Below are 12,950 nucleotides of genomic sequence, written 5' to 3'. Positions count from 1 at the left end.
GGGCTCCAGGATTGGAGGAAGGGCACTCACCTCCTACACGGACTCTCTCAATAAAAAAAGAAGATGGGGGGCTGCACTGCAGGTCGCTGGGTCCTATTGGTCGCTACCCTAATAGCACGAGTGATACTCATTAAACACTGAGCACATACTCACTATATTGACTCACACAAAACACCCACTCACCATACTAACAGCCACTCACACTCACACAGTGTATACATGGGAATATAGAAGGAATATAAGAGGGCAGATATAGGAATTAGTAATATTAGCATTTATTTCTGAGTCCCAGCAGCCTTTGCAGCACTGAACATACCAACTGATTAGCATATTCCAATTGATTGTCCATGTAGTAGAGTATAAACATCAATAAATGGAATGATTTATAGACACACAGACGTGGTGCTGGCCGGTGGGCAAATACAGTAAATTGTGAATCCTATCACTCTCAGCAATTTATTTGGTCCATATTTAGGGGATGCAGGCGCAGGGTACAGGTCGGTTCTTCAGTTCTCCGTGGGCAAATATGGGTTTATGTTCCTGGCTATTAGATCAAGCAGAGCAGGTTACAAATGGGACCCCTGATGTCATATTAATAACCTAAATGTCCTTTATCGGCTGTCATACCCCCACTGCATTCTGGTGACACCTGATGGCGCTTTTTGTTCCAACTTTTTGAGTCTTCAGATACTAAAAAACATCATGTTGGTAACTGGTGTCTCCTCCTCCCAGATGCCTTTTGGTATCTCCCAGGTTTGAGCAGCAGGGTATTGAGGCAGTTAATTCTCATTCAAAGCCACTTTATGCCATTGACTTTACTTCTTGTTCAATGCTCTTCCCTATATATTGTATATCAGCCTTCAATGGACCATAATATGCCTGTAGCACAACATGAATCAAAATGCATGGTTTTTATAAAGCTTTACAAATGTCACTCAGTTCCCACTAGGATCTATTGCCTTGTGTAGGCCTCAGGCTGAAGGCATCTGCTGACCTCCTAGTACTTCAGGTAAGTTGGTTATGATCTTGGGGTCAACTTGCAGAGGGTTTTTTATCAGGGTTGAACTTGATGACTTTTTGACTCCAGGTCATTGTGCCAACCTTACTTTATATTATAGTTGAAGGTAGGAGGTGCCTCTCCATAGTGTTAGAGTAAGGATGAATCTGGAAAACGTCTTGACTAGTTGTCCTCCTGAGGAGCCAATGTCTTCACTTCTTACTCTTCCAAGGTCCCAGTGCTCTTCTCACAAAGCTTCTGGACATACATTTGGGTCTTTATTTAATGAGGAGTCTCCCAAGACCCATGGGTCATCATCATGGCTCTCTTTAGCTGTTCATAGCTGACAAACATGACAATATTCCAAGATCCGAGTCTTAAGAAAGCCGGCATGAACCTACAAAGAGAAGATATCAGTAACTCTACCAGGTCTTCTCAACCTTCCCTTCACCTACTCATTACAAGTTGAGGTCACAACTGTTTGACTGTTCAGGTATACTGGGAACATGTATCCTTGACAGTTGTCAAGGTGTTATTTGGGGGTGGTCAAAGCAAATTTGACTGCTCTGGGAACCCCATATAGTGAGGCCTACCCAACATCAGTTACAGGCTGGAAGAACTTTCCTCCTCCTGGCCATGAACATATTCAGGGAGTTGTATTTTAACAGAAACCCAACTGATGTAGTTTGGATAGTTAATTGTTATTTAAATAAGGAGTATGCCTCCTAATTACCAGCCCTAACATCTCTCCAGGCTTCAGATTGCTGACATACAGTATATTGGGCAGACTCAGCACTCATTATGTATCTCATTGAACGTGATGAGGCAATTAGGGAACCAGAACAATCAGGAAGTTCCCGGTTGAGATGAGGTTACGTGCGGAGAGCTGACTATTAATGGATATTCTGGCTGTAATGGAAGATTGGGAGCAGTGAATATAACGTGTCTGTTCCCGTATTCTGCCCGCTAACAAGGAAAAATTGAGAGTATAATGATAGGTTTGTATCTTTGGCTCATTCCATGGCTCAGTGCAATAGTTCCTGCATAGGGAATGTTGGAAAGGCCAAGGCCATGGCAAATCTCTGCCCCCATTGTAGAGAGACAGGCCAATCACCAAGGGAGAATAGATTTGGGACTGGGTTCCTGGTGGGGTGCACCAAGTACTTACCCTTTATAGAAAGCTACGCTCCCCTCTTTGACCACCATAGTGAGTGCGCAGTTCAGTGCGTTCTTGTATTGGCCGGCGGGGGAATTCATGTACCGAGTCTTCACCACATCGACTGGCGACGCCACCACCGTGGCACAAAAACCAGCAGCAAAGGCAGCAACAAAATGGCACGGCAAGTTATCTGTAAGGAGGGAAACCAAAGGCTTAGACATCCCCCAATCTTTCTAAATGTTCCACATTAAAGGGGAACTCAACCCAGATACTGTTTATATGCACAACTGAGAAAAATCGAATTTCCCAATATCCATTCATTCCTCATTCTCACTGGGTTTATAGTTCTGTGTAACTGTCATTGTGTCTGTCCCTTTCTCTGCACTGCTGCCTCTGACTCCTGATACAACTTCCCAATATCCATTCATTCCTCATTCTCACTGGGTTTATAGTTCTGTGTAACTGTCATTGTGTCTGTCCCTTTCTCTTCTCTGCACTGCTGCCTCTGACTCCTGATACAACTTCCCAATATCCATTCATTCCTCATTCTCACTGGGTTTATAGTTCTGTGTAACTGTCATTGTGTCTGTCCCTTTCTCTTCTCTGCACTGCTGCCCCTGACTCCTGATACAACTTCCCAATATCCATTCATTCCTCATTCTCACTGGGTTTATAGTTCTGTGTAACTGTCATTGTGTCTGTCCCTTTCTCTTCTCTGCACTGCTGCCTCTGACTCCTGATACAACTTCCCAATATCCATTCATTCCTCATTCTCACTGGGTTTATAGTTCTGTGTAACTGTCATTGTGTCTGTCCCTTTCTCTTCTCTGCACTGCTGCTTCTGACTCCTGATACAACTTCCCAATATCCATTCATTCCTCATTCTCACTGGGTTTATAGTTCTGTGTAACTGTCATTGTGTCGGTCCCTTTCTCTGCACTGCTGCCTCTGACTCCTGATACAACTTCCCAATATCCATTCATTCCTCATTCTCACTGGGTTTATAGTTCTGTGTAACTGTCATTGTGTCTGTCCCTTTCTCTGCACTGCTGCCTCTGACTCCTGATACAACTTCCCAATATCCATTCATTCCTCATTCTCACTGGGTTTATAGTTCTGTGTAACTGTCATTGTGTCTGTCCCTTTCTCTGCACTGCTGCCTCTGACTCCTGATACAACTTCCCAATATCCATTCATTCCTCATTCTCACTGGGTTTATAGTTCTGTGTAACTGTCATTGTGTCTGTCCCTTTCTCTGCACTGCTGCCTCTGACTCCTGATACAACTTCCCAATATCCATTCATTCCTCATTCCTCACTGGGTTTATAGTTCTGTGTAACTGTCATTGTGTCGGTCCCTTTCTCTGCACTGCTGCCTCTGACTCCTGATACAACTTCCCAATATCCATTCATTCCTCATTCTCACTGGGTTTATAGTTCTGTGTAACTGTCATTGTGTCTGTCCCTTTCTCTGCACTGCTGCCTCTGACTCCTGATACAACTTCCCAATATCCATTCATTCCTCATTCTCACTGGGTTTATAGTTCTGTGTAACTGTCATTGTGTCTGTCCCTTTCTCTGCACTGCTGCCTCTGACTCCTGATACAACTTCCCAATATCCATTCATTCCTCATTCTCACTGGGTTTATAGTTCTGTGTAACTGTCATTGTGTCTGTCCCTTTCTCTTCTCTGCACTGCTGCTTCTGACTCCTGATACAACTTCCCAATATCCATTCATTCCTCATTCTCACTGGGTTTATAGTTCTGTGTAACTGTTATTGTGTCGGTCCCTTTCTCTGCACTGCTGCTTCTGACTCCTGATACAACTTCCCAATATCCATTTATTCCTCATTCTCACTGGGTTTATAGTTCTGTGTAACTGTCATTGTTTTTTCAACCTTATTATAAACTGCACAAATAAAAATATCCAATCAGATCCTCGCTCACCTGTCATTAGCCGGCGTTTTAGAATCTCTTCCTTGATGAGGTCATAAGTCACCAGTTCCGCGCAGTTGATGATGGCGTTACGGGTGATGTTGGCGTTGGTCCCTGGATTATAGCAATAATGGGTTAAAGAGTTAGAACATTGATCACATGACGTTATTGAGCTCAAAAGGGGCCAAAATCATTTTGATTAGACTTCTTCCAATTAAGAAATGATTGGTTGCAGTGGGCTGTCATTTCTACTGAAAGTAGTAAACATTTATCCCTTTCTGTTCTCTGCTTCTGACTCCTGAAGCGATGTAGCTCATCCAGGTCTGTTTATTAGCTTCTACTACATTGTTTCAGGAGTCAGAGCCGGTGGTGCAAAGAATAATACTTACAGTATGTGATTGCCTTGTGTGTGGCCGTGTGATTACATTGCACAAACAGGTTGGGAAATGCTTTTATATGTATATATACACCGGTAAATGACTCATTAGAGCAAATTAGCATCATGTAATACATAGAAATAAAAGCAGCTCAGCTTCTGGGATAGTATATTTATATATATGTGTTTATTGTCTCCTTCTTTACTGTGTCTAAAAGGGCAGCAGATTCTAGGGGTGCTTGTGCCACATCTGTATTGGGGACTCACCTTCACCCCTCTATTTGGAGCTCCCCTCCCGCGGGTGCCTAGGTGGGTGCTGTACGGCTCCATTTGAGAGCTCCCCTCCCCCGGGTGCCTAGGTGGGTGCTGTACGGTTCAATTTGGAGCTCCCCTCCCCCGGGTGCCTAGGTGGGTGCTGTACGGTTCAATTTGGAGCTCCCCTCCCTCGGGTGCCTAGGTGGGTGCTGTACGGCACCATTTGGAGCTCCCCTCCCCCGGGTGCCTAGGTGGGTGCTGTACGGCTCCATTTGGAGCTCTCGGGGATTTCATTTCCATGATTTTCCAGGTAGTAGATGTTTATTTATCCGATGCAGAGCACCTGAACACATTGTTCTACTAGTTGTTTTGTTATGACCATTAATGGGAAGGTTCTCCAGATACATCACTTGCCTTCTTCTGACCCCTGAGCAGAGTCTGGCACAAACCTAGTTGTGAGTAGGGAGAACACATAGAAGGGAACAGCACTGGCGCCCTCCCTACCCTGAAATTATTGTGAGTGGAGCCGCACACTGAGAGATTGACCTATTCCGAGCCCAGATCCTGCTTGTAACTGTCTTCCGGTGGTTCTGACTTGGTGGTTCTGCAGCTCATACACAGTCCCATATACGCTGCCAGCTCTGCCCCTTTAGATCAAGTTGGCAGCTTTTTGGTCCATGTATGAAGTTAAAAGTTTCTATAAGGAGAAGACTTCATTGGCAATTTTTTGGTCTGCCAAACTAATCAGGTGTTGACTTGCAACATTCAAACTACACCAGGCCTATGAGAGATAACTGCTACTATACACCTACACTGTACATAACGTAATGGTCCTACCTTTCCAAAGTCCTCGGAGACCTTCCTCCTTGGCGATAGTCTTGTAGGCATCTGCAGTCCCATTATACCTCCTGTCACCGTCTATCACTTTGATATGGGCCTGGAATCTCACTTTCACTACGTCAGTCGGCTGAGCAAAAGTGACAGCCAAGGCCCCCGTGGTGCATCCGGCCAGCAGCCGGCAAGCGACTCCAGAACCTGAAGGTCAGGAAGAAGATGGAATAGGAATAAAGAAGTCAGACTATACTATACTCACATCCCACATGTATTATATATATGTGTCAGATTGACAAGATTGTACCAAGGTTTAGTAACCCATAGCAACCAACCTGACCCACTCACTTTCTGATTGGCGGCAGTAGAACTGTTTGACAGAGTCATAGAGGCCAATGCGAATAGAGGCAAAGCTCATCTGTCTCTGCAAGCCGGCCACTAACCCGTTGTACAGACTGGCCGCCCCCTCCATCTTCACCATGGTTTTCATTGTGCCGAAAACGCCCTTGTACCGCAGAACTTTGATGTCATTCACAGATGCAGCTTCTCCTTGTATCTGGGAGGGATTAATAAGAGATTGAGTAGTAAGGACTCTATATCTAACTCTACTGTCAGCATCTTGCCCTGTTGTCCGCAGGCCCGGACTGGCAATCTGTGGGTTTTGGCAAATGCCAAAGGGACTGCTATAAGGTCCCATAGAAAGTCAGTATTTAGTGAGCTGGTGAGGGCTGTTTGGACCTCTATGTGGGCTGATTGTACCTGAAATGCCAGGGCCTATTTTAATTCTCAGTCCGGACCTGGTTGTCCCTATCTTAACCTACTGTCTCCAAGTTGACCTGCTGACACCATTGCTCTGCTATCATCACTTTGATTTGCTGCCACAATTTTCCTCTTCTGTTTCCATCTTGCCTTACTGTCTCCATCCTATTCTATCATCATGATTTTACCCATCTGTCACCATCTTATTCTACTGTGGCCTCATTGCCTTACTATTTGCTACTGCCATCTTGTCCAATGGTCTCCATCTTGCCCTACTGTCTCCATCTTACTCTGTCTCCATCTTGCCCTTATGTCATCATCTTGCCTTACTGTCCATATTGTTGTAATGTCCCGTTCTTTCCCTACTGTCTCCATCTTGCCCCTACTGTCTTCATCTTGCCCTACTGTCTCCATCTTGCCCTACTGTCTTCATCTTGCTTTACTGTCCATATTTTTGTAATGTCCCGTTCTTTCCCTACTGTCTCCATTTTGCCCTACTGTCTTCATCTTGCCCTACTGTCTCCATCTTGCCCTACTGTCTTCATCTTGCCCTACTGTCTCCATCTTGCCCTACTGTCTCCATCTTGCCCTACTGTCTCCATCTTGCCCTACTGTCTTCATCTTGCCTACTGTCTCCATCTTGCCTACTGTCTCCATCTTGCCCTACTGTCTTCATCTTGTCCTACAGTCTCCATCTTGCCCTACTGTCTTCATCTTACCCTACTGTCTCCATCTTGTCCTACTGTCTTCATCTTACCCAACTGTCTTCATCTTGTCCTACTGTCTTCATCTTAACCTACTGTCTTCATCTTGTCCTACTGTCTCCATCTTGCCTACTGTCTCCATCTTGCCTACTGTCTCCATCTTGCCTACTGTCTTCATTTTGCCTACTGTCTTCATCTTACCCTAGTGTCTCCATATTGCCCTACTGTCTCCATTTTGCACTGTTTTAATATTTTAATATTACAGTCTCCATCTTGTCCTTCTGTCTGCATCTTGTCCTACTGTCTCAATCTTGCCCCGTTCCAATATTTCGATACAGTCTGCATCTTGTCCTTCTGTCTCCATCTTGCCCTATTGTCTTCATTTTGCCCCACCTTCTCCATCTTGCCCTTAATATTTCGCTACAATCTGATCTTCTCCTTCTGTCTCTATCTTGCCCTGTTTCAATATTTCGTTACAGTCTCCATCTTGTCCTACTATCTCTATCTTGTCCTACTGTCTTAATCTTGTCCTACTGTCTCCATCATTCCCTACAGTCTCTCTCTTGTCCTACTGTCTCCCTCTTGTCCTACTGTCTCCCTCTTGTCCTACTGTCTCCATCTTGTCCTACTGTCTTCATCCTACTCTACTGTCTTCATCTTGCCCTACTGTCTCCATCTTACTCTTTTCATCTTGTCCTACTGTTTCCATCTTGCCTAGTTGTCTCCATCCTACTGTCTCCATCATTCCCTTCTGTCTCCATCGTGTACTACTGTCTCCATCATTCCCTTCTGTCTCCATCTTGCCCTACCATCTCCATCTTGCCCTACTGTCTCCATCTTACTCTACTGTCTCCATCTTGCCCTTATGTCATCATTTTGCCTTACTGTCCATATTGTTGTAATGCCCCTTTCTTTCCCTACTGTCTCCATCTTTCCCTACTGTCATCATCTTACCCTACTGTCTCCATCTTACCCTAATGTCTTCATCTTGTCCTACTGTCTCCATCTTGCCCTACTGTCTTCATCTTGCCCTACTGTCTCCATCTTACTCTACTGTCTTCATCTTACTCTACTGTCTCCATCTTGTCCTACTGTATCCATCTTGACCTACTGTCTTCATCTTGCCCTACTGTCTCCATCTTGTCCTACTGTCTTCATCTTACCCTACTGTCTTCATCTTGTCCTACTGTCTCCATCTTGTCCTACTGTCTTCATCTTACCCTACTGTCTCCATCTTGTCCTACTGTCTTCATCTTACCCTACTGTCTTCATCTTGTCCTACTGTCTCCATCTTGCCCTACTGTCTCCATCTTGTCCTACTGTCTTCATCTTACCCTACTGTCTTCATCTTGTCCTACTGTCTCCATCTTGCCCTACAGTCTTCATCTTACGCTACTGTTTTTATCTTGTCCTACTGTCTCCATCATTCCCTTCTGTCTCCATTTTGCCGTACTATCTCCATCTTGCTCTACTGTTTTCATCTTGTCCTATGGTCTCCATCTCATCCTACTGTCTCCATCATTCCCTTCTGTCTCCATCTTGTCTTATGGTCTCTCACCTACTGTCTTACTGTTGTCTCACTATTTCCCTGTTGCGTAAGGTAGGAATGTCCAATCTACCCAAATAGCGTTTCTCCCTTCCACCCCTTCAGCTCAATGAATGATGGCATAAAATATGTACCTGCAGTCGGACTTTGGCAGTGTCGAGGGGAAAGGTAAATAAATCCGCTATACAGGCCGCTGTGCCCGCGCCCACAAATTTGACGACTGGTGTAGGCGGCACCTCCATGGGTTTCAGTCCAACCATCTCTCTAATAAACAAATTTCAGTTCCAAAAAGAAAGGTTCAGGGAATCTCCTGCAGTGAGAAAATCATATGTCTGTGATCACTGGGGCAATACACTGCACAGTATTGGGGTATTTGCATTTATACATATGGGTGGGAGCTGCCATACTGCAGGAGAATGGGGGGAACAAGCGGTTTATTTGCAGAGCTACATGTAGTTACAGGGCTCTGCGTTTCGCAACCTCCCGGCTCAGCACTCACACATGTTCCTACACAAATGATTTGCACAATCAGCTCAGTCCTGGGAGGAGGGGGGACCCGGGGCCCGATGAGGAAACTAAATCCCCAAACTCGCGAAGGGGGAAGTTCATCTTTAAAATCTCCTTTTAGTATTTTACATTTGGTGTAATGCTGAGCAGCCATTCACTTGGTCTTTATTTGTCCTGCTGTTCTGCTCCTACGCCAGCCTGCAAGTTGAAGCGGCTACTGGTTGCTGGGGTCGCTGACCCCCTGAGAATTTGGTTTTATTGTTATTCACATTTTGTATTTTCATTCTTTCCTGGGCACACAGTTGGGCAGCTCCATCACCTCTGTGCTGACTCCAAATACTGATCCCAGGCTTCTCCCAGAATTCCCTGCTGCCCCAACATTATTCTGCTCTTTATTGCTCCCATTGGATTTTGTGCCGGAGCTGAACTAGTGTCGTGTTTGTGTTACAGACTCGGGTTTCTTTATGTGACTTCAGTGGTTTTGTTGCTTCTGCTCCAGCCGATCTTTCTGATTTATTCGGCTGCACGACAAAAAAACCCAGAAACCCTGAGCTGAATCACATTCTCTATCAATATATTTCCCCAAAAACCATCAGATTTCTATATTTACAATATTTACAATATATTTTTTGTGAAGCCGGTGCCGGGCATATGGGGCGAGGGTGAGTCTCGCAGATAAATCGTCTGCTATGAATAAATCTGACGGGGGGGGGGGGCAGGTACCCAGATAAGTGGGTAAAGGGGCACCAGTTTTGGAGGTGGAGGGGGGCAGGAGACAGTAACAAGATATAGGTCACCCATTCTTTGCCAGGGAGGGTGTGGGGTAGAGACGTGTCCTTGGGTCACCCTGGGTATTACAGCTGCACTAGAACTCTATTACTGCTCTGTTACTGAACTACAACTCTCAGCTGCATGCAGCACATTACACTACATTCCCCAGCATGAAAGGAGCTGTTAAAGGTTAAAGCAGGAGTCCCCAACCGCCGAGCCCAGCGCACAAAAAATGAGGCACGCCGGCAAGCCCCAAAAAAGGTTGGGGATCCCTGGGTTAAAGGACAAATAATCCCATATTCAAACATTTATATTGAGCGGTGTGACTGCAGGGGGGCCCAGGATGGACCCATGTCCATAACTGTAACCCAATTGTTTCTTTGCTTATCTTAAATTGTTACAAATGTATCTAAGTGCACCTGCCACGTATTCTGGGCTCTCTGTCAAACACCAGTTGAGTTTTAGAAACTTTGTATCTTTTTGTGGCTGTTCAGTGCAGGAGATCAAAGAGAAAGTCGGGGCATTTCAGTAACAATCCGGGACTGTGGGCTGAGCTGTCAAAATCAGGACTGTCCCACGAAAAATTAGACAGTTGGGAGGTAGGCAATGGCAATAAGCTCAAAGGGGTCAGTTCCCCTTAAGGTTCCTTTATATGAGCAGTTTACAAGGTCCAATTCTTTGCAACTTTTTGATTGTCTTTTTATTTATTTTTTCAAATGGAGATCACTGACCCCGGCAGCCACAACACCATTGCTCTGTGAGGCAATTATTACTATTATTACTACTATCTTTCTGCTCTTTCTCCCCCCCCATTCATGCTGCATTTTCTCATTCACACCACTGCCTGGTTACTAGGGATCCCCCAATCCTATAACTTGGGGTACAGGTCCTGAGCAGCTGGTACATTTCTCGTGCACTTACCTGGCAGGTAGATGGGAGTTCTCGGGGGTCTCTGTGGGTATTCGATGTGTTGACACGACTGAACTGGTCCTTTGTTATTTATACTCCGGCCCCTGAGGGAATATTATCTGCTCACGACTCACAGGAGACGATGGAAACAGGGATCACTTGACCGGGAGCAACAAGTCTTGATGTCACCCATAGATCCCGAGTGTCAGTCACAACAGATAAAACCTCTGAGCCCCTCCAGTGGCCCCCAAGATACCGGCCCCTGACTCACGTCTCTATAACCATCCTGAACTTCCCAATTATTTCTCCTTAAGGGGGTTGTTCACCTTTAAATTAACTGTTAGTATGATGTAGAGAGGGATATTCTGAGACAATTTGAAGTTGGTTTTAATTTTTTTTTATTTGTGGTTTTTGACTTATTTAGCTTTTTATTCAGCAGCTCTCCAGTTTGTAATTTCAGCTATCTGGTTGCTAAGGTCCAAATTCCCCTAGCAACCATACATTGATTTGAATAAGAGACTGGAATATGAATAGGAGAGGTCTGAATAGAAAGATGAGGAATAAAAAGTAGCAATAACAATACATTTGTAGCCTTACAGAGCGTTTGTTTTTTAGATGGGGTCGGTGACCCCCATTTGAAAGCTGGAAAGAGTTGGAAGAAGAAGGCAAATTTTTTAAAAACTATTAGGGATACAACAAATGCGCCGAAGCCCCGAATCCTTCGCGAAAGATTTGGCCAAATACCGAACCGAATCTAAATCCTAATTTGAAAAAGCAAATTCGGGGTGGGAAGGGGAAAACATTTTTTACTGTTTTTCACTGTTTTGTGACAAAAACTCACGCAATTTCCCTCCCCCTAATTTGCATATGCTAATTAGCTTCTGGCCAAACCAGAATCCTGCTGAAAAAGGTCGAATCCCGAAATGAATCCTGGATTTCCCTAAAAACGATACAAAATAAATAATGACGACCAATAAAAAAGTTGCTTAGAATTGTATTTTCTACAACAAACGAAAAGTTAACAAAAGTTAACTTGAAGGTGAACCTTCCCCTTTAAGGAACACTAAATATTAATCCATTAAAGGGGAAGTTCATTGCAACTTGGCCTGTTTAAGCTTTTTCATTGGTCTTCAGTATTTATCTTGTATGTGTTTCGAATGAGTCGCCTTCCTTTCCAGCCTGCTATGGAAAATAAGAATCTGGATATGGGGGTCACTGACCCCAGGAACCAAAAACACATCAAGTGCATGCGTTTAATTTGTTTTTAACCGTTTAGCTTTCTTTACATGACCTCACCAATACATCTTCCCTTCTGACTCTCAAACTGATGTGCAATTTGTCTGCTTTTAATTAGGTGTGGAGGCGTGGTCAGGTGGATGGGGGTGTGGCCTAACCACGTTTTCCTGTAGCCTATGAGCCCACCAGTGCCATTATTCTGGGGTCCAGGGGTAGAAGTATTGCCTCGGGCACAAATAATACTTGGCTCAGCTCTGCTTAGATCACTTGCCCTGAGCCAGCACAGAATATGGGACCAGTAGACTTTATATTCCAGTACAGTCTGCAGCAGGCATCTCAGGACTGAGGCTGCAACTCTACCCGGGGATAGGAAGGGGTTAATGGCAATGGGTGAAGATTGGGGTTGCCACCAGCCTGGCCAGTACAATTTAAGTTTGATCCCAATGATATTAATAGGGGAAATGCATAAAAATATAGGAAGGTCAGTATATTTCTCAAGATAAGGAGGGAAGGGGTTAATGGGAGCTGTGGCCCCTGGGCTCTATACAAGTGTCACGTCTCACACCCAAGGTATCAAATATTCCTCCTCCATCAGCTGCAGCTCTTTCCTCTGATTGGTTGGGAGCAGCAAGGTTCGGCCAATGAGAGGAGGGGCTGGACAAGGGACGTGTTTACAGGAGACACAGAAACCCGATGCGGCTCTGCCAATGAATGAGATCCGTGATTATTCCGGAACACTCTATCCCAGTTCCACGGAATCGGCTGCGGACACTGGAAAAAACAACAAGTTCTGTCCCACAACAAATTCACAGCAACTCCCGCTTCTGCCCGAAAACTGGCCCAAAGGGAGAAAAGTTTTTATTGCGCATCAAAAAAATGTTGTCGCCCATAGACTTCAATGCATTCCGGCAAATTTTCTCTGTTTCGCAAAATGTTGCCGCAGCGCAATGGGTCAGATTCGCCCG

General features: G+C 44.9%; 1 protein-coding gene across 1 annotated transcript; it reads right to left on the bottom strand.

Moving 5' to 3' along the window:
- Positions 1 to 257: 257 nt before the first annotated feature.
- LOC108709041 (mitochondrial uncoupling protein 2) lies at positions 258 to 10,998 on the bottom strand. The gene is made up of 7 exons (XM_018248668.2): positions 10,762 to 10,998; positions 8,697 to 8,872; positions 5,902 to 6,109; positions 5,560 to 5,757; positions 4,104 to 4,205; positions 2,166 to 2,346; positions 258 to 1,394 (listed from the first exon to the last, which is right to left on the bottom strand). The coding sequence occupies exons 2-7, from the start codon at positions 8,820 to 8,822 to the stop codon at positions 1,280 to 1,282; spliced, it is 930 nt and encodes a 309-aa protein (XP_018104157.1). The 5' UTR covers positions 8,823 to 8,872; positions 10,762 to 10,998; the 3' UTR covers positions 258 to 1,279.
- Positions 10,999 to 12,950: the final 1,952 nt, after the last annotated feature.

Source organism: Xenopus laevis, chromosome 2S (genome assembly GCF_017654675.1).
Source record: "Xenopus laevis strain J_2021 chromosome 2S, Xenopus_laevis_v10.1, whole genome shotgun sequence".
Taxonomy (NCBI): domain Eukaryota; kingdom Metazoa; phylum Chordata; class Amphibia; order Anura; family Pipidae; genus Xenopus; species Xenopus laevis.
The sequence above is the reverse complement of the archived record's forward strand: the minus strand, read 5'-3'. Positions and strand labels throughout refer to the sequence as shown.